At 47.8% G+C, this 19352-nt stretch overlaps 1 protein-coding gene across 1 annotated transcript in view; it reads right to left on the reverse strand.

The window, feature by feature from the left end:
• The window catches only part of SCAMP1 (secretory carrier membrane protein 1), a 498174-nt gene that overhangs the window by 27330 nt on the left and 451492 nt on the right, over positions 1–19352 (reverse strand). The window contains exon 8 of the mRNA XM_069627423.1: positions 18099–18216. Within this exon, the coding sequence (XP_069483524.1) occupies positions 18099–18216 (118 nt within the window). The remainder of the gene's footprint in view (positions 1–18098; positions 18217–19352) is intronic.

Here is a 19352-nt window from a genome sequence, read left to right on the forward strand (position 1 = left end):
GAACAAACAGCCCACGTTGGAGGCTTATGCCAAATCGCGCCAGAGTGCAGAAGGGGGCAAGAGCAAAGAGCAAAGACACTACTACTGCTGCAGTAGCGGAGACACCGGGCACGATCCAGGAAGTGCTGGCAGCGATTGCAGACTTTAAAGTCGCATGGGAGACTAAACTGGGCTTGGCAATGGATGAACTGAAAGTGGGTCTGGACCTCAAGATTGGAGCGGTCCAGGAGGAAGTCAATTTGTTGAGACAGGATGTGCAGAAGCTGGCGGAGCGCACTGGAAACCTGGAAAAGGAGATGGCCCCGAACACGGCGGCATGCGCCGCCCATGGATCGGAGCTCCATGCCCTCGTGCAGCGTGTGGGTAATCTGGAGACCAGGGCGGAGGAGGCGGAAGGGCGCGCTAGACGCAACAACATTCGTATTGTTGGACTGCCAGAAGGAATGGAGGGGCCTAATCAACAGAATATGTGGAATCCATGCTCTTGCAAGAAATAACTGGCGGAGTTCTGACCCAGGGGTTCGCAGTTGAGTCGGCACATAGGGCCTTGACGAGAAGGCCTCCACCGGGTGCCCCCCTGCGGCCGATAATCGCAAAGATCTTGAATTATCGGGAGAGGATACTCAAATTCTTTCGCAAGGGAGGAACGACAGAAAGGGGGCCGGCAAAAATGACGGCGTAAATCACGGCGTACCCGGACTATACTTTGCACGTGCAGCGTAGCAGGATGGACTTCGGGGCGGTGAAGAGGAGGTTGAGAGAAGCCGGCCACCGATACATGTTGCTTTACCCGGCCAAACTCAAAGTGTTTTAGAAGAATAAAACTTTGTTCTTCGAGACGCCGGAGTGGCTGGACATGCAGGGTCGCCCTCAGGAACCGGATATCCAGTCGAGAGCAGCAGAAGATAAGTAGCACGTAGCTGGGCTACCCCTGGCGACATAATATAAGACAACGGGACTAGAATTTGGTATTGGTGTTGCAGCGACATAAGCTGGCAAGATCAGTTATAAGCTACAATCCTAATCGGATGAAGACATTGGGACTTGAATAAAGTGCGGTGGGAATGGGTTGCAGCAAAACATGTGCTAGCAGGATCCGAGGGATGCAACCATCCTAATTAGTTGAATGAGAGCTCCGTAAGACAATCCTTAAACCCCTTAGTAGTACATTTAGTTAGGTCACTGTTAGATCAGTGATGTCCCGCGGGGTCCTAGTCTTCGGTTTTGAGACAGGACCAGACGGGGGTGGGCCTGAGATCCAGGGATGGAACTGGGCATTTGTTGGGGCTGGGTAGGGTGGGGGGAGGGAACGGGTTGTGGGGAGGAGTTTGGGAAAGGGTAGAAAGGGAGGTTTTGGGAAAGGGGGAAAGGGGGGAATGTTGAGGGAGGGAGGGCTAAGAGCCGGACAATGGGTCATCAGGGTAGATTCTGGAGAGGAGGGGAAGATGGAGGGGGAGCACATAGAGTAGATGGCGTTGGGTAATCTCAGAGTGGTGACCTGGAATGTGCGGGGCCTCAACAGCTATTTGAAATGCAACAAAGTGATGATGAACTTAAAGAGGATGCGCATTGACATAGCCTTGCTGCAGGAGACCCCCCTCACCAAGGAGAAGCTGGAGGTGGTTAGGAGGAAATGGAACGGGAATGTCATAGGTGCCACATACTCGGCATTTGCAAGGGGGGTGATCACCTGGGTGGCACCGCACGTGCCGTTTCGGTTGCTTAGCTCGACAATAGATCCAGAGGGTAGGATGGTGGTGCTGGCAGGGATTCTGGAAAACAGGGAGGTGAACATTGTAAATTTGTATGCCCCTAACCACGATACAGCTGCATATTTTAGGTCCCTATATAGGAAAATTAGCCCCCTGGTGGGTGGCACGATGGTTTGGGGAGGGGATTTCAATTGCACCCTGAACCCCAGGATTGATAGGTCAGATGCCAAATCAGCGAAGCTAGCGCCAGCAGCTAAAGCACTGAGGACCCTATTAATAGACCTTGATCTGGAGGACGTGTGGAGAAGGTTACATCCACAGGATAGGCAGTATTCGCACTACGCAGCGCCGCACGACCTGCATACAAGGTTGGATTATGTGTTTGCTGCAGCGGAGATAGTATCAGAAATGGTGGGGGCCGAATACAAGGCTAGGGTATTATCCGACCACTCGCCTTTAGTTGTGGAGTGGCAGCACCAACCCACCAGAGCGCATATCCCGACATGGAGGCTCAGAACTGAGGCCCTACAGGATGCAGAATTTCGAGAGGACCTGAGGGTGGCTATCGAGGAATACTTTGAAATTAATACGGGCAGTGTACGTTCTGTGGGAACAGTATGGGAGGCATTTAAGGTGGTGGTGCGTGGGATAGCCATATCAAAATCTAAAGGGCTCCAAGGGGGTATCGAGAGGGAATTGCTGGAAACGGAAAGAGAGCTGGAGGGCCTTACTCGCAGTGTGGGGACCCCCTGTGAGGACAGCGCTAAGATAAAAAACGTACAATTAGCATGTATGGAACTCTGGGATAGATTATGTAAATTAAATTATAGGAAATATACGGAGGTTACATGCGGGGGGATATGCCAGGTAGATTGCTGGCCTGGTTATACAAAAATGAGACCCCCCGTTCAGTGATCAGAGAGGTTAGGGACGTGGAGGGTCGAACTTATAACACTCAAGAAGGGGTTAATGGGGAGTTCCTCAAATACTACAGATGTTTATATGAGGACACAGGAGAGGATATGAGCCAGGAAATACTGGAAACAATAGAGGATGTGGGGTTGCCTACCTTGGAAGACCTAGAACGTGCAGATCTGGACGCCCCCATCACCGTAGACGAACTAGAGGAGGTGATCCAACACCTTTCCACGTGTAAGGCGCCCGGGTCGGATGGGTTACCCAGTAAATTTTATAAAGCATACAAGCAGGAGCTACTCCAGCTGCTTCTGGCTATGTTTAATGAAGCCTATGAGCAGGGGGAACTGCCGGCGTCCCTCCGCGAGGCGGTGATCATCCCGTTCCTGAAACCAGGTAAGCCGGACACGGAATGTGGGTCGTATAGGCCCTTGTCAATGCATAATCAGGATAGCAAAATACTCACGGCAGTGCTAGCTAACAGACTAAAGAGGGTTATCGGCAAGCTGATACACTCAGACCAAACAGGTTATGTCCCAGGTAGAAACATTACAGATAACCACAGGAGGCTGCAGCACATTATTGATCAAACTAGAGAAGACTCGGGAGAGATGGCCATTGTGTCGCTGGACGCGGTGAAAGCCTTTGATTCAGTGAGGTGGCCGTGGTTAAAGGCGACCCTGAAGGGGTATGGAATGGGACCTGTACATACTAGATGAGTCCAGCTGCTATACAGCTCCCTGATGGCAAGAGTTAAAACCAACCCTACAATTTCAGACAAATGGCAACTCAGCAGGGGGACCAGACAGGGTTGCCCCTGGTCACCTATGTTATAAATCTTGGCATTAGAACCGCTAGCAATATGCCTGCGGCAACAATACAGGGAGATTGGGATTCGCACGACGGGGGGCACGCACCTGATATCATTGTATGCAGACAATATGCTTCTTTACCTGCGCTACCCGGAGGAAAACTTGCAATATGTGCTGGAGGTGATGGATCGTGATGCCACCCTCTCGGGCATAGCAGTGAACCCTGGGAAGTCTAGCATGTTCCCCTTGGGAAGGTACAGGGGCACCCCATCGGCGGGGCTACCTGTCCTGCGGATACCCTGGCAGACCATGACATTCAAGTATCTGGGTGTGAATATTTATGATGAGATAGAGATGGAACACAGACATAACACAGTGAAAGCGTTTGAGGGTATTAAGAATAGCATGGTGTTCTGGTCTAGGTTACCCCTGGCCATGATGGGGAGACCAGCCCTGCTCGAGATGGTCGTTTTGCCCAGACTCTTGCACTTTTTGTGAATGTCCCATACCTGATCCCCAGACGCTTCTTTGTGAGACTCCATGGCATGTGCAGGGGCTTCATATGGGGCAACTCCAGGAATAGGGTGGCCCTGTGGAAGCTGCAGAACACTTGCGATAAGGGGGGCATAAACCTTCCAAACTTTGAATTGTATTATTTGGCGGGACAGTTGTTGTACGTGGCCAGGTGGCCGTCTGCGGAGGACGTGGCGGAAGCTAGGCTTTTGCGGGGCGACTTAGTCCCATACTTCCTTAGAGAGACAGCGTGGATGCATAAAACTAAGATGGTGGAGAGGGGGAGACTATTGGAGTTGGGCTGGGAAGTTTGGCGCAGAGCATGGAAAATGGTGGGCGACCCAGAGCCGTTCTCTTTGCAGGTCCCGCTGGTGGCCCTATGTGGTGATGACCCCCAATTGTTCGAAGCAGTCCGCAGATACTGGGAACCGGTGGGTCTAGCCACCCTTGGAGATATATTGCAGGGGGGAGGTACTGGAATTTCAGAGGTTGCAGGAGGAAACAGGGGTGCATAGAGGCCAATATATTACATACATCAGGCTCTTGAAACGGGTAAGGGGGATGTGGTCTGAGACGGCGCTGGCGGAAGAACCTGATGCCACTCTGGAAATGATGTACGATGTCTCAGAGGGAGGATACGTACGAAATATCTATGATATATGAGCTCTTAAGAGCAAAGGTTGAGAGGGAGCTATTCCAGCTGAGGCATGATTGGGAGGACGATATTGGAGAATCCATGACCAATTGGACAAAGAACAGAGGTACCACAAAAAGGTGTCTCGGAATGCGAGACTCCAGCAGATCCAGCTGTATGTCACCCACAGGGCCTACCTGACCCCTGGAAGAATAACTAGGTTTGGAGGCTCAGCTATACAGAAATGCCCTAGGTGTGGAGAGGTGGAAGCAGGGTTGCCGCACATGTTCTGGGCTTGCCCAGAGGTGCATAGATTCTGGGAAGAAATAAAGACGAAAATGGCCAGTGGGGATGTGGTGCTGGATGTGGGGTCTGCTGGGGCATGCATGCTTGGGAATTTCCCCAGGCCACGTAACTCGACGCATATTAACAAAATGAAGGACCTGGCATATGTCCTGGCCAAGCGCAGGATTGCAATGAGTTGGAAGGCAGCCCATAGGCCTAGAGTGGAGATATGGTGGGCGGACCTCTTGAGATGGGCAGAAGCTGAAACTGTGGTTTGGTTTGAAGCTGCCACTAGAGGGGGAGAAGAGGAAGTGGGCCCCCTGATAGCCTGGAGGCAATTGGTGACCTTGTTGGCTACACCTCGCCAGGTCAGTCATGAAACAGAAGACTCGGATGAGTCAATAAGCACTGAGATTCCCGAAAATGCTCATGAAGATGACTCTGATGTTACGGCTCGAGTTTGGGGGGAGGGAAGGGGGAGGACAGGAAATGTATAACGTTTTGGTTTGTTATTGATTATGAACATCCTCAAAGTTGTAATGTTTGACATGTTGTCATAAAATAAAAACAAATTTAAAAAAAAAAAAAAAAAGAGATTGGTAAGAAAGCATGTAGGTTTTAGCCAGCCTTGACGCTCAAGATCTATGCTGGTAATCTTCCTTGCACCTAAGCGTCCCTAAATCAGCATTGGTATCCTGATATTGCAGGTAGTAGATGGCTGCTAGTAGTGTTTATAGAACTGGGAAGATAGTTCAGTAAGACTTTCAAGGTAGCCTGTCTAGGACGCCTTTAGAATCCTATTTCCTTGATCCCATGGTAGCTTGCCTGTCACGCCTAGACGAGGTACTAGGACAGCCTGTCTATGGCACTCGAGGGTAGCCTCTCCATAGTGCATAAAAGAGCCTCCGAGGGTAGCTGGCTTTTTTGTCCCCACAGAAGAGCTGATGACACAGCAACATCTAAGGTAAGCTCCATTGGAGGTCCAGGTACGTATAACACACCACTTTGGTGGACATCGGCCGAAGGTACGGCTATCCACACACATTAGAATGCAGCTACGACCTATGACAAAATTCAGTCTAACTGGGCACTTCGCATTTTTAAGTCTACTCAGTCCAGACTTGCCTCAAAACATCTGCCATTGGAATACAGCAAAAACCTACGACAGAATTCCGGTTTAGCTGGACACATAAGGAGTCTCTTGCACTCGCACACACTCCTGGTCCCCTCCTCAGCACCCACCCACATGCCTGATCTCATGGGTTGCTTAACAGATCCTAGCCAGCCCGCCAATCACTAATTGTGTCTATATACAAACATGCTTTCTTAACTATGATAATTTCCCATACTCTGGACTTTGGTCCCGGAGGGCCTTCCCACCACAAGCGCACACGCTTGTTAAGACTATTTTAATGGTAAAAGGCGGTATATAAATGACAATTACCATTTAGTACAGGCATGTCCATTTTCATAAACACGTTGTAAAACTCGTAGCAAACCACTAGATGGCATACCATGCACAGTATGTGAATCTAAGATTCGCAATCTGCAAAAATATTTTTACATTCACTTCAATGTGTCTGTAGTGCTCATTTGACACGCATTTTGCCTCTCACCCACCCTTGTTTTCTGTGATGCCTTTTTAATGACTAAATAATTGCTACGTTACATTACAAACTAGATAAATAACATATTTCTCAAGCAGCAAAACCTGTAGCAGAGTTATATGCACACCATTCTCTTAAGCCCCCGACCTTCTATCATGTCAACAAATGTTTTCAATACATTTCTAGTTTGATTTTAAAGTGTGTACATGTTAGTCTCTTGTGAGCAAATAATGCAAAGTGATAGTTTTAATAAAAATGTGAAATCATAGTGACTTTGAAAAATGTGTTCCAAAATGGCACACTGGGAATTGTGATACCACCTGGCACCCTAGGTCTTTCAGTGACGTGAGGACAGTTTTGTCTCTGGTGAGCAAACGTCTATCCAGGTCAACTGACCCAGCCTCTGGAACTAAACCTTGATAGAGATCCACGCCCTCTATCACGGACCAGAATATGAGATGGACCGATCATTTCCTGTACATCTCTCACCATAATGCAACCGACAGCAAGACCGATAAATTCAAAGCACGACAGAAATCGCAAGAACGCGCCTTACCTCTTGACTAACTCAATTTATATCCACCTTACACGCCACACAGCTTAAAAAACCTCTTTCCAAACTTCGAACACCACAAACTTAAACCTAACTACATACCTTAAATCAACATACCGATACACACAGTATAAGCACAAGGCCGCCGCTCTGGACACAAAGCATTCAATGCTTTCGACATTTCACACCTAGAAAGCTTGCATGAACACAGCACCAGGGTACTTCTGATCTGCAACCACAACACAACGCACTGCAATCTTGCCTTTTCCTCTCTTCCCCACTAACCAAACCCCACATACTCTTTCAGATCCAGCAGAGCGCCTGGATAACATGCAAATGACAGTGGTGGACGGTACAAACCCTAAAAACATATACGCAAAGGTTACCCCCAATCACATGAACTGGGGTTTCCCAGCGAGACAGTATTTCATCTTGACATGAGAACCACTGGGTGACCAGACAACCTCTTTGCATCCATTTTAATTTAGGAGTACAAAAACGATCAAATCAACTTTCAAAGTGAATCAAGATTAATATCAAATCAGCTGCTACCGATGCACGTGCCGTACCTTTGGTCTGCAACCTTTTTATTCACGTTTCTTTTAATACAACAGAATGACGGTAAAAAGCAATACATGGAAATCATTATTGTTGCCAGAGGTATCGCATAACAAACCATCTACAATCCTGGGTCTCTTTCCACATGTTAGCTCTTCGGGCCCCGTTTCTCAGTCTTGCAGGAGACCCCCCTGTTCATCAATCTTCTCCACTTTTACATTCCTCCCTCCTCCCAGCTGAAACAAACTCTCAAACTAACTACGCTATGTAACTCCCCTCCCTCCAGGAAGATGTTTGCATCATACATTAGTGTTTTCTCCATCCGTATTGACCTTCCTTAGTTATATGTTCATCAGCCGTAGGGCCCTTAAGCTGGGGAGGCAGGTGAAATCCTTGGCATGACATGATTGAAGAAGGGACTCCAAATATGTGGACACCCGAATCATCTCTAAATTAATAGGTCATCCTTTCGTTAATTAAGAAGAACCATATCTTCTGATATCCGGCTGCTAAATCGGGCACTTCCTGGCCCTTCCATCTAGCTGCCATCAGCAGGCAAGCCGTTAAATAATTTGGTGATCAAAGGACCCCTGGATCCTTTTGCAATGGTATCTCCCTTTTATTGGCTTAAACCTACCTGTAGGTCTTCGCGTAGATCTATCCGTGTAATCTCAGATTGCTTTTATGATTTCTCCCCCATATTTAACTCGTTTGGGGCAAGACCACCAGGCCTGTATAAAAGTCCTGGAGCCTACGCATCTCCTCCAACAGAGTCCTGTTTCTTCTTGTTTGTAATGTTTTAGCAAATCCACAGACCTTGCATCTCGCAGTGGACATCTAAATTAATGACAGTATGCATCTACTCAAGAAAATAGTACGGTCAGACTAGCATGCCCGGATTTGATCATGCAACCATACATTATGTACCCCATTAGCTCCCCCACCCATGGAGGATAGCCGACTGAGCCTTGTCCGTTCAGAACAAAGGACATACAACTTTTGGCGACATAGGGCTTTTTGTGTATAGTGATTCAAGAAAAGACACATATCTGAATCAATATCAAATACACCAGTGCACGCCTTACCAAATCATGTCTAGGACTTCCTGCCCAGTACCTCCAAATCGGTCCATCTATACAATATTTTATGTTTCTGCAGACATCCCCTTGCCCTGTAGACCCACTCTTCCAGGAACATGCAGTATTTATGGTCATTTCCCATTTGGAAATGTGGGGTGCCTACCCCGCCCAAAAGCACAGCGCAATGTTAAGCCAGGCAGCCGCTACGGCGAGAAGGTTCTCGTATTTCCCCACCTAGGTCTCTCCCCAGATGCCCAACAGCAGTAACTTGGGGTCGACAGGAATTTGCGTGTCTAGGCACCTGGCTAAGTGGTTCACCACTCTGGGCCAATACGTCTGTATTAGGGGACATGGACCAATTGGATGCATGTATGTGCCTACTACCTATTTGCATCCAAGACGAAAGGAATCCGGGGCACAACCCCATTTATGGAGTTTGTCCATAGCAGAATATATTCTGTGCAAGTCTTGCACTTGTGTTAACCGCAATTTGAGGGTAGTGGGATCATGTACTCCCTGGTCTGTGCCAAGACTTCTCCCTTACTTTTAGCCCTGGCAGGGTAGTGAAGGAGATTGTTTGATAAGTTACAGAAACCACTTTCTGTGGTATTTTATTCAGCAATGTCCGTAGCTTCCAGTGGGGATTGAGAGGGCAGTGCTCCCAGATCTGGAACCCGAGTGTGTAGGGCATGTGTCAGCTATATATCTCATGCCGACAATCTTCCTTCTTCTTTGTATTCAGCTATGACTACTTCTCTTGACTATCACACCCCCCCCAAACCCCTCCTCTCTAGCTTTCATCCTAAGGGCAGTCCCCGTCGGCCGCGACTCTCTCCCCTCTAGAAATCTTTACGGATTCATGCCCGTAGAGCTGAACGCCACTGGCTCCAAAACAAATCCCCTGCTATTTTCTATGCTCTGACGCCCTCGCTTCGTACACTTCTTGTCTTAAACAAGCTAAATCAAAATATTTTCAAAATCTTATTTCTTCTCAATCCAACTCTCCCAAACTGCAGGCTTCTGACTCCCCCAAATCCTCCTCTGGTCGATCCCTTTTCATCCTCTATTCTTTCTCACATAGACTTTGCGGATTATTTTCCTTGCCAAGACTCACACTATCCATTCCTCTGCTAGCTCTGTGGTTGCATCATATACTTTCAGCAGTCCTCCTCACTCCCTGATTCTGCTTATTGTGCCTTTACCTTCTTTGTCCTCTACACTCTTTTCTTTGGGTCTAACCCTACGCTGCTGCTCCTTTAGACCCTCTCCCTGCTTCTGTGGTTATATCAGTTTTCCCCGCTTTGGCTTCCTTCCTTACTACTGTCTTTAATCTTTCGTTACTCTCAGGTTCCTTTCCCCAGTCTTTAAACATGTCACTGTTCTACCACTTCTCAAAAAACCCTCTCTTGACTCGTCTCACCACTCTAATTTCAGTCCTATCTTGCTCCTAACATACTCATTTATTGGACTGCTTGGTCCACCCAACTTTCCTCTTTTCTTAACTGTAATAATTTACTTCCTTCTCAATAAGTGAGCTTTCGATCTGGCTTTTCCATGGAAACTATACTTCTTTGTGTATCCGATTCTATTTATTATGCACTCCATCTTCAACTTTGCTCCCTATTGATTCCTCTTGACCTCAGTGCTGCATTTGACATGGTTGATCATCCGCCTCTGCTCTCTACTCACTCCTCCCTTGGTATCTCTGGCATAGTGTTCAACTGGCTTTCTGCGTCTATAACCGCTCCTTCTCAGTTTCTTGGAAAGGTTCTTCTCCTTACTTTCCTCCATCTCATGGTGTCCCAGAAGGGCCTGTTCTTGGTCCAGTCTTTTTCTCTCTTTACACTTTGTCCCTCACTGCTCTAATGCAGGCACATCTTTACGCCAATGATACCCAGATTCTTCTCTCATTTCTTACTTTTTATGACTCCATTCAGCATCGTTTATCATCCTGTCTTTCTACTATCTCTGCCTGAACGTCCTCCCGTTTCTTGGGTCTCAACTCAACAAATACCAAAATCTTATTCTTTTTTGCAGATTTTCAGATTCTTCCCCCTCCATCTATTTACTTTCCTCTGTTGCACCCCCCCTTTGTCTTCTCAAGCATGGAACCTGGGAGTTATGTTCGACCCCACCTTCTCCTTTCAAACTTATATCTTGTCTGTATCTCGCTCCTGTCATTTTCATTTGTTTAACATCAGGAAAACTCGACATTTGCTCACTTTATCTTCCACTAAACGTTTGCTCCAATCCCTGGTTCTTTCCCAACTCTACTATTGTTCTTCACTTTATATTGACATGCCCAACTAGGTCCTTCTTGCTTACGTTCTATCTTGCACTCTGCGGTTAGGACCATATTTGGTCTTCATCCCCTGTATAGATTTCACCTCATCTTGCCTGCCTTAAATTACTCCCTGTACACCATAGTTGTGAATTTAATGTTCTTTGTCTGGTCTTTAAATGTATCCATGCTCTTGCCACTAGCTACGACTACTCCTAAATTTCCCTTTATCAACCTACTAAGAATCTCTGCGCTTCTTCTCAATACTGTGATGAATCTGATGATGTCATCACTTTTCCCCAGAGGTAGCCACTGCCCACATGGCCAGGAGACAGCAGCCGCTACCGGATCCAGAACCTGGCGGTGGCTATATGGGGGAGGACCACAAGGGGGAGGTGACCTTCAAGGGGATAACACAGCATCATCAGTTGAAAACACATATCCCCCTTTCCATTTTAGGGATATTCCCTCCATGTCCAATGCCTTTATGGCTTACTGTGATAGTTTTCACGAACCACCCAAAAAACTTACTAATGACATCTTTCAGTATGACATGTCAAGAACTGCCTATCATTCCAATCTATATGTGAATACTGGGATGAGGGAGATGACGGGAGTGATAAAGATCACTGATGCCAAGAAGCTGGAGATGTACTCTAGTGGATTGGCCTGATGTGTGGGGCTCAGCCAATCAGAAGGCCCTCAAGTAGTAAACGCACCAAGCACTCCGGTGCTTGTTTGTTTGTATTCCATTTTGGAATGTCTCGGACCAGCATTAAAAATAAATCACAAATGCACAGAAAGATGTTGCTGGCATACGAGATATAAAAGGGACCAAAGGAGAATGATTATTCACAGAATATATTCTGTACTGGCCAAATTCTGCTGTGTGTGTGTGCCACCCCCATACTGTGCTCAGCACAAATGGGCTTAACTGTAGATAGCAGTCTTCGTTAATGCCTCCGATGACGCCCGTGGGGAGAGGAATGCTCTGAGGCGTGCAGATTCGACGATGCAGCCTCCGTTGTCCTTGATGTTGGGAGGGGATATTGTTAACAACCGTTAACAAAAACAACCTGCGACAGGAGAATTCACCATTCCCTTCTGTTATTGAGTGGAGCGTCCATGTCCTACTGTAGCAAGTCATCGGAGAACTGCGCAGACAGCATCATGTGCGCGCCAAAGAAAATCTGTCTTTGTCCACTAGCATCTCATTTCACCACTGGTCACAGCGGTCGACCGAAGTGCTGCATTCCCTCTGCAGCCACACTCTGCGTCAGATTGGGGGTGGACATCAGCCAACCAACAGTGGAAGAAAAGTTGTGAGAGTGCCCTTGCACATTGAGTGGTTACTCTGTCGAAGAAAAGGAACCAAAGGCCAAAAGCTGCTATTCCCCTTCATTCTGACAGACAAACCAAAGTGTTTAGGTGTGCGCTGCTCCACCAAAAGAGCATGCACAATGAAGGACGGCAGACATAGTAGAGGCCAGTTAAAATGTAGTTTTACAGCAAAGAGGCCAGGTAGGGTCGGAAGGAACTATGAGAAGGCTGCAGTTTAGTAATTCCACCATTTTCTGATAATTGTATTGTACCCAATAAGATGCGAGCAGAGGAAACCTGCACTGAGCACCTCTTTAAGAGGCCCCAGGCCCAACACGAATAGCCCACTTAATGATATACAAGTCATTTATAACGTGCCTGTACACATGTGTTTCTCGGTGCGAAAAGACAAGGGAAGGTACGGAGGGAGGACAAAAAACGATCTTACTAGGCCTTGTGCCATTCCGATTGTGCAAGTGCGGTAATGCAAAGTGCTAGGGAGGGGGGGGGTGCAATCAGGGCAGCATTGCTCCGATCAAGTGTAGGCATGGCAGCGCGGCTCTGGTTAAGTACAAGGAGGTGGGGGACTGTAGAGGTTACAGTCGCTCGTGCCCAACAGGCCTGGCAGCCGTGCGGGGGAGACCGGTCAAGAGGATCCAGGTACCCAGTGAGATTCTGAGGGTAACCAAACAACTAGTCGCCGCAGCAGAAAAATAGGACAGCTGGAGAGGGAGGGAGGGGGAGAAGGCAGAGGAGAAAAGGAAGGTTTTGAGCTGCTTCAGGGACATCAGGAGGTCCGGCTCAAGTTTCAGAGGGGCAGGGAGGCACCAGCACAGGAAAGTGATCTGCCCCTACTCTCTCCCTGGAGAAGCCTCTGACCGTCAGAGTTGGAGGCAGCAGAGCAAAGGGCTCGAGAAGGAAGGTATTTAAGAAGAGAGTGTTAAATGTAGTGCGGGCCCCGGCCCCAGAAAGCCTTGTGGACGATGCAAAGGGTCTTGAACTTGATCCTTGCAGCCACCGATAGCCAGCAGAGAGATTTCAAGGCTGGAGAGATACGGTCCCTGGGCTTGAGGTCAAGGCTAAGTCTTGCAGTCCTGTTCTGGATTAGTTGCAGAAGGCAGAGAGTAGTGGATGGCAGATTGAGAAAGAGGCTGTTACAGTAGTTCAACCTAGAGAGAACCAGAGCTCTGGAGACGATGAGCTTCTGTGGGAAAGTGAGAAAAGGAAGAGTACCTCTGAGGAGGTGCAGCTGGTAGTTGGTTTTCTTTGAAAGGTCCGTGATGCGAGGAGAGAAGGAGAGAGTGGACTCCAAGAGGACACCAAGGTTTTTTGCCTCACAGGAAGGCGAAGGAAGAGGGCGCATGGATGGCAGCCAGAGTGAGCGAGGGAAAGCTGGAGCAGGGTCCCGATGAGAAGGATCTCTGTCTTACTGGCATTAAGGCAGAGATTATTGGAGGCGCACCAATCCTGAATCGCATATAGACCGTCTGGAATGTGCGAGAGAGGAGAGGAGGCTGTAGGGAGCTGGAAGGACAGTTGTGTGTCATCCGCATAACAAGGTTAGAGCAGAAGGTGGAGATTAGGTGGCTCAGAGGGGCCACATAGAGCTTGAAGAGCCAGGGTGAGAGGTTAGAGCCCTGGGGAACACCACATGTGGCGAGAGAGGTGGTAGAGAGAAAAGGATCCAAGTTGTACCTGGGAGGGCGACCCAAGTTGGACCTGGGAGGGCCGGTCCAGGAGGAAAGAGGTCAGCCACTCCAGGGCCTGATCTGTGATGCCCAGGCTCTCGCAGTGTCAGTTGATCAGGATGGTGTCGAAAACAGAGGAAAGGTCAAGGAGGATGAGGACAGGAGGGGTGCTTGAGTCCAGAATGGACAGCAGATCTTAGCTGGTGTTCAGGAGAGTAGTTTCCATGCCTGTGGCTGCTCTGAAGCCAGACTGGTGGTCATGGAGACAGCCACAGTTTCAGTGTGGAGAGTAAGCTGACAGATGGCCAGCTTTTCAAGAGGCTTGTCCAGGAAAGGAGTGATAGAAATGAGGCGATAGTGAACCACACAGGTAGGATTGGCAGAAGATTTTTTTAAGGAGGGGGTGCACAAGGGAGTGCTTGAGGAGGGAGGGAAAGCACCAATGGCGAAAGAGTGATTGCAGAAATCAGCCAAGCTTGAAGCGAGGTGTCAATGTGTTCCTTGATCGTTCTGGAGGAGCAGGGGAGCACTTGTTTGGATGACACTTTCATAGATCGCACGTGTCTAAAACATCATCAGGTGTTATCAGAGAGAAAGAGGAGACAGGAGGAGGAGAGGGAGAGACGGCTGGAGGGGGGCCGAGAGCGGTAGAGGGAGAGGGAGACGAAGAGGAGAGCGTGGACAGGATGTCCCGAGTTTTAGTATTGAAGTGAGAAGCCAGGGACGTACAGAGGGCCTGGTAGGGAACAGGCGAGGTGGAGACTGCAGAAGGATTGGACAGCTCTTTGCAGATTTTAAAGAGTTTGGCTGTGTCATTAGAGGCCGCAGAGACGCAGGCTTGGATGTGGACTCTCTTCTGGCAGCAGGCAGGTTTGTCAGAGGATGCACCCGAAGCCCACCACTTCCTCTCTGCCACCCTGCACTTGCGTTTCAGGGCAGCGAGGTCGGAGCCATACCAAGAGTTGCACTTGGAGGTGGGCTTCAGATGGATTTTAATGGCAGTGGCAAGGATATCCAGATGTTGGAAATGGCAAGAAGCAGATTAGAGAGGGCTGTATCAGGGTGTGAAGCAGGAGTAGGAGGAGCAGACAGGGTGGAGGCAAAGGCATCAATTGACACACGCATCATGGGCCCAATGACCGAGAAGGTAGGAGGCAGTGCTGGGGTGGGCTTTGCCTGGGGGACAGAGTGTCAGGTAAGAGGAAAGAAGAAAGTGGTCAGTCCAAGAGAGAGGAGTAGTAAGAGGGTTGGAGAGAGGGATGTCGGAGGAGATGTGAACATCCAAGGTCTGTAAGGCAGTATGTACCGGAACAGAGGGTAGAATGGAGAGAGAGTGATAGTCGCAGAGATTGGGGAAGAGCCCCGTGGACTGATCAGAAGCATCCAGGTGGATGTTGAGGTCTCAGTGGAGAATTTGAGAGGTAGAAGCATGGAGAGATGTGGAGCAGTCAGCCCACTCTGAGAGGAAGAGGGCAGCCAGGTCAGGTGGCCTCTAGATGGTGGGCACAAGTCAGAGAAGCCAGGCGAAAATAAAAAAAGAGCCTGCAGACCACACATTCAAAGGAGGAGTAGGCCTGCATAGGAACGACAGAGGCAGGGACCCACTCCGGAAAGATGAGAGCTACTCCCCCTCTGGGTCGGTTGGTTCTGGGCACAGGGAGGATCTTGTAGCCATCTAGGAAGAGAGTGTCAAAACCTGTGACAGAGGTGGCCGTGAACCATGTCTCAGTGAGAGCAAGGACATCCAGGTCAAGCTCTTCGAGGAGGTGGCACATCTCCAAGGAGCGTTCGACAGCAGAGCGAGTTGAGAGTGGCAGCGTGGATTAAGAAAGATTTCCGGGGAGGGGTACACGCTTGAGGTACACTCGGCAGAAGTGGTAGAGGTGCCAGAGAGTTGGCAGAAATGATAGCAGGTGGTGGCAAGTTAGCCACAGAAGAGGTGGAAGGTGGCAGAGGGGCCAGAGAAGTGCTAGTAGGAGTAGCGGGAGCAGGAAGTTTATAAGACCCGGGAGACGGCTATCAAAAAGGAGGAGTTTGGGCTGTGGGCCCTGGACCAAGATAAGGCCATTCAAGTAGACATTGAAGATGGTCCTGGACGAATGGGGGAAGGCCAATAAACTGGTTGTTGGGTAATGATATACACCAGCTTGTGAGGAAGCTTAGACTGTCCTGATGAATGTGGCGTTACTAAAGTTAGGCCACTGAAACCGGTCAACGGTGTTTGTCACATCTAAAAAGGGCTCTAATTTGCCCCCATTTTAGTTTGAGCAAACTTTTTTACATTGCCCCACTTCCCATGAGTATAAAGCTGATTCCACATGGGAAGTGGTGATTGTATTGTCTTTGTATGTGTTCTTTGGAATAGGAATTTATCCTATTTCCCCCATTTGTGTCATTTTTAAACCTGAGTACCCCAGGATCAGTGTGACAATCAATGGGTTATTAAAAAACCGTCGATCCCATTAGATGTCATATGAGTTGTTTTGAAGAGAAAAATTGATTCTCTTTATCTTCCTGGGCCAACTCTCCTTTTCCTTTCCCTTGTTATACTGGTAGTCTCTTCAGATTCAAGCTAATCTGGAACAGAGTGGGTTGGGACTCTCAAGGTTGAATGCATTACACACCATAGAAGTGGTAATTTCATTCTTATTCTGTCACTATTAGACAGGCGTTGTAACACCGCAACCTAGTTGAGAGTGCACAATAGGCAGGGATAGTACCTTTGTTTCGCTCTATCCTTCTGTCTTCAGCCACAACCTTGTTCTATTCTTTTCCTTCTATGAATAGACTTGAGTCCACCCCACAGTAAAAAACCTTTTTGGGCTTGGCTTTACGAACTGGACCTAGTCCTGGGTCCTCTGTTAGCTGCTAGTAGCTTTTACACAGTTGTGTGTTGCCTATCTTTTGTGTGAATATTACTTACTAAGGGCAATACCCTGTTAATTTGTAGGAATTGCCCCATTGTTTGTTTAGAAGGCCAAGAGGACCTCCTACCGAGTGCCACCATTAATGGAGAGGAGGAGATAGGCGAGAGAGCCGAGACCATATGAGAGGTCCATAGGTCCGGTGAGGGAACGACAAAGGATGTCGGTGAGAGTCTATCTGGAGGAAGCACTGATGTAGGTATCAGAGACAGGGAGGTCAGGGTTGGCAACCAGGATGTCCTCTTGAACTTCTTCCTTCTAGACTTAGTGAGAGGGATAAGAGAGAGTAGCAGTTAAAGAAAATGTGAGAAACAGAGCACCATAGAGGGTGCGAAGGAGGAAGGTGGGAGCAGAAGGGCGCAAGAGAGAAGAGAGAGAGAGAGAGAGAGACACAAAGCCCAGCACCACACAACGCAGGATGCAGAGGGGCGAAGGGCCGGGCCACAACAAAAAGGGAAGACACAATAGGGAAAACACAGGAGGAGAGAGCAAGTGACAGCGGCACACCTTGCGGGGTGGGGGACCTAGTGAGTGGGAGAGAGCCTAATGAGACAATACACAGTACAGCAATAACCACAGTGGATGGGAACCTAGAAGTGGGAACTTAAGCATTGTTTATATTTTTACCATTTCTATATCTGTTGTGCACAACACATTTCAATCAAAAGTAGTATTATGTCCCTTTGAACCAAAATGTGAGTGGCTTTTTGAGTTCACAAACAGTTCAAGTTTTTTTAGACTGGGGGTGGCATGATGCAGCCTCCTGCTCCTCCCCCTTCATCTGCTATCTATGTGTACCATGCTCATGTCCCTCCTCACTCACCAGATAACCACAACTTATCCCAAAATGGATGGTGTATGTACCCAATCTGCCTGGCACTCAGGAAGGTGAGATGACAACATTCAAGATGCTCTCATGCTGTTTAAGTAAGCCAAGCATTACAAACAGAAATGTAGGCTTTTTACCTATTCTGATGCCCTTCACAAAGGGCACTGAAAGTGGCACAGAGCATATAATAATAATAATAAAAATAACATAGGTTCTTAAAGCACTACAAGCCAGATTCCTTCAGCTTCTAAGCACTTTAGCGATGTGTGCTATTACCCCATTTTACAATTTCTGAATCATGCATATAGAATTAAAAACATTGTCACTGCACCCATTTTGAGTTTTAAACAACAATGTAATTCAAACAGTCTCTGTGGAAATGACTTACCTTTTTGAACATAACAAGTGACATGACTGCAGACACTGTGAAAAGGGCTGCTATGATTATCATCATAACTCCAACAGCAATGCTTTTATTCAGTCCCGTTAGAGCTGAAATCCAGCCACTAAAACAGAGAAAGATCCGTTACTATAGGTAATAGGTCTGCACTATAAAGCACCCAAATACCTAGTGGCCTATATGTTCACTCAAAAGAAAACAGCAAAACGGGAAAATGGGAAGAGTATAACCGATTGCATGCCAACATTCATGGTAAGAGAAACATACATGTATGTATAATATTGCCAGATTACAGTAGACCATTATATAGTCAGGAAGAATCAGAGGAATATCCTGAGCACATATGTGGCTGTGTATCACTTCTCCCCAGTTTAATGTATTAAAATGTACAAAGCTGAACAGACCATCAACAGCTTTACAGAGCTGCACAAACAGCAATACAGCAACATAATATAATACACTGCATAGGATGACAAATATGGGAACTATTACTTACATGCAACAGTATTTTTTCAGCTGGACTATTTTAACTTTCCATGGTTTGCAGATTACACAATTTAGTGTGCTGATGCAGAAAATGCAAGTTATCACAAAATGAAACACCTTGTGAACTGTCACATGACTAGGCTGATGATCGCATGATGCACCTTTAAGAAAGGCTAGTTAGTTTACGATTTCCTACAGGAGTACAATGTGCAAATGCTGCAAATCTGTATGTACGTTTTAGAAGTGGATGTATTACATATAAGTGGCTTCCTTCCACAAGACACATCTCAGTGAGTCCCATCTTTACATTGTGATGCACACTTGTTAGGTAATTATTTACTATTTATAAAACCATTTAAAGAGTTTATACATTTACAAGCAGTACCCAAACGGCGTTGCCCGGGTCTGTAGCTGACATGCACATGGGGGTCTGCTATAGCCTTGTGCATGTTATATTGTGCCCTAACTTCCTATTTTTGCTAAATCTGCAATTTTCCGAAATCACCTATACTTCTAGCACTTGGCTGGACCCCGCTCCACCCCTGTGCAAGGCACAAGGGTGGGGTTGGTCAAATTTCACCATTGCCAGTACACCCCAGACTGGTATGGCGACCTCAGGGCAAATCAACCAACCAACTGTTGTGGGTCTGGAGCCAACCATCACAACAAATCGGAAATCTCCCGAAATCACCTACACTGATGGCACAGGGCCGGACCCCACCCTGTGCTGGGCGAATGGGTGGGGTATGTCAGATT

This window comes from Ambystoma mexicanum, chromosome 6p, assembly GCF_040938575.1.
Source record: "Ambystoma mexicanum isolate Mex_15411 chromosome 6p, UKY_AmexF1_1, whole genome shotgun sequence".
NCBI lineage: Eukaryota > Metazoa > Chordata > Amphibia > Caudata > Ambystomatidae > Ambystoma > Ambystoma mexicanum.